We start from the raw sequence: 1,581 nt of genomic DNA on the forward strand, positions 1-1,581 counted from the left end.
CAAAATCGAAACAAGAAATATGTACATGAAGCAGCGCATATATAAGCCAGATCATGCATACAACCAACCACATATTACTACATACATTCATGCTCTATGGAAACAAAACAAACAACAAAAAAAAAACTACAACAAAAAAATGCAAAAAATTATGTCAAATAAATGGTTTTTCCTTTTTCCCTCAACAAAATCTACAATTTTTATTTATTTTCCTTAAAATCTATATTACATCCTAATCTATATTCTAGCATAGTCTATCAGGGAGCATCTATAATTGCTCCTCTTCTATCTGCAAGTCTGCGGAGAAGACGTACATATCCCGGCGCCTGGCAAACAGCAGCTCCTGTCGCTTCGGGTGAGTGGCCAAGGAGTGGACTACCCCACCGTTGTCACCTGGTTAATAAAGATTAATAAAGAAAGAAATAAAGATCATTCCCTCATGAAACTAATATCTTCATACTTATGCGAATCTTCTGGAGAACATTTCCCTCGAGGAGATCCCACACAAAGGCATGTCCGTTCCCAGAGCCCGATACGATGTGAGCATCGTTGGCCAGGATGCCGCACTCGATATGATAGTCATCTGCTAGATGGCCCTTGTACTCCAAGAGTAGGCCGCCGGTCTCGCAGTCCACCAGACGAACCACACCATCCTGACAGCCCGCCACCAGGCACTGTTCGTCTCTCGTCTGAGCCAGATAGGTGATGGGCTCTCCTACTTTATCGCAGGTCATTTCACCCACCCGGATATCGTAGGTCCGCACGCAGCCGTCCAGGGAGGCGGCATAGATTCTGTTCTCGTTGGTCAGGACTGTTGTTATGCAGTCCCGAGCCTCCTTCATCACTTGCACGGGATCAAGGCGGCGGGTGCGAATGTCCCAGCACATAACGGCATTGTCCCTGCCTCCGGAAATGGCCACCGAAGAGTCCTCGTTGAAGCAGACGCATCGCACGCCACCCGCATGGCTACGCAGACGCCGTACCGGAGTTCCCGTAGACACGTCCCAGTAGATGACGCTCTTGTCCAAACTGGAGGAAACGATGTGACTGCTGTCACAGCTACCTGCCACGTCCGTAACTTCATCGGCATGGCCGCCGTAAGTTTTCAGGAGGAGTCCCGATACCGGATTCCAAAGTTTTATCTTTTTATCAGACCCACAACTCAAGCAGTAGCTGCCGTCCACTAGGGGTAAAGAATACGTTTATTTAGAAGCTAATGGTTATTAGGCCTCTTACCATTGTATCGCACGGCTCGAACAGCTCCTTGTTTGCAATCAATTGTGGTTTTTACGTTAAAATTGGCAAAAGTCGGCATTTTTAAAACTTGTTTATATTTACATTTAACAGCTGTTTAGTTTAGAACAGGTTGGCAGTTCTATTTTTAACAGCACTGTAAACTGTATTTTGCGCCTAACAGCAACCGTCTATCGGTTCTTTGTCATCTCTAAATTTTAAGCAATTTCCCGCCATAGAAAATTTTAAAATAAAAGTTTTGAAAATACTCTCGATCCAACCGATCCTTTCTTCTGATTTCTTAAAAATCCAAACATTAGAAAATTCGAGAACATATAACAAAAAAAA

At 44.2% G+C, this 1,581-nt stretch overlaps 1 protein-coding gene across 1 annotated transcript; it reads right to left on the reverse strand.

The window, feature by feature from the left end:
• Nucleotides 1-196: 196 nt before the first annotated feature.
• LOC108131099 (WD repeat domain-containing protein 83) lies at nucleotides 197-1,395 on the reverse strand. The gene is made up of 3 exons (XM_017249828.3): nucleotides 1,237-1,395; nucleotides 461-1,183; nucleotides 197-393 (listed from the first exon to the last, which is right to left on the reverse strand). Exons 1-3 carry the CDS (start codon nucleotides 1,313-1,315, stop codon nucleotides 269-271), a joined length of 927 nt encoding a protein of 308 aa, XP_017105317.2. The 5' UTR covers nucleotides 1,316-1,395; the 3' UTR covers nucleotides 197-268.
• Nucleotides 1,396-1,581: the final 186 nt, after the last annotated feature.

The sequence above is a fragment of the Drosophila bipectinata genome, chromosome 2L (assembly GCF_030179905.1).
Source record: "Drosophila bipectinata strain 14024-0381.07 chromosome 2L, DbipHiC1v2, whole genome shotgun sequence".
Lineage (NCBI taxonomy): Eukaryota > Metazoa > Arthropoda > Insecta > Diptera > Drosophilidae > Drosophila > Drosophila bipectinata.

Coding starts and splice junctions, on each gene's coding strand:
- LOC108131099 (XM_017249828.3), bottom strand. CDS start 1,315: ATGCCGACTTTTGCCAATTTTAACGTAAAAACCACAATTGATTGCAAA. Junction 1,184..1,236: donor TCGAGCCGTGCGATACAATG/GTAAGAGGCCTA, acceptor CTTTACCCCTAG/TGGACGGCAGCTACTGCTTG. Junction 394..460: donor TCTCCAGAAGATTCGCATAA/GTATGAAGATAT, acceptor TTTATTAACCAG/GTGACAACGGTGGGGTAGTC.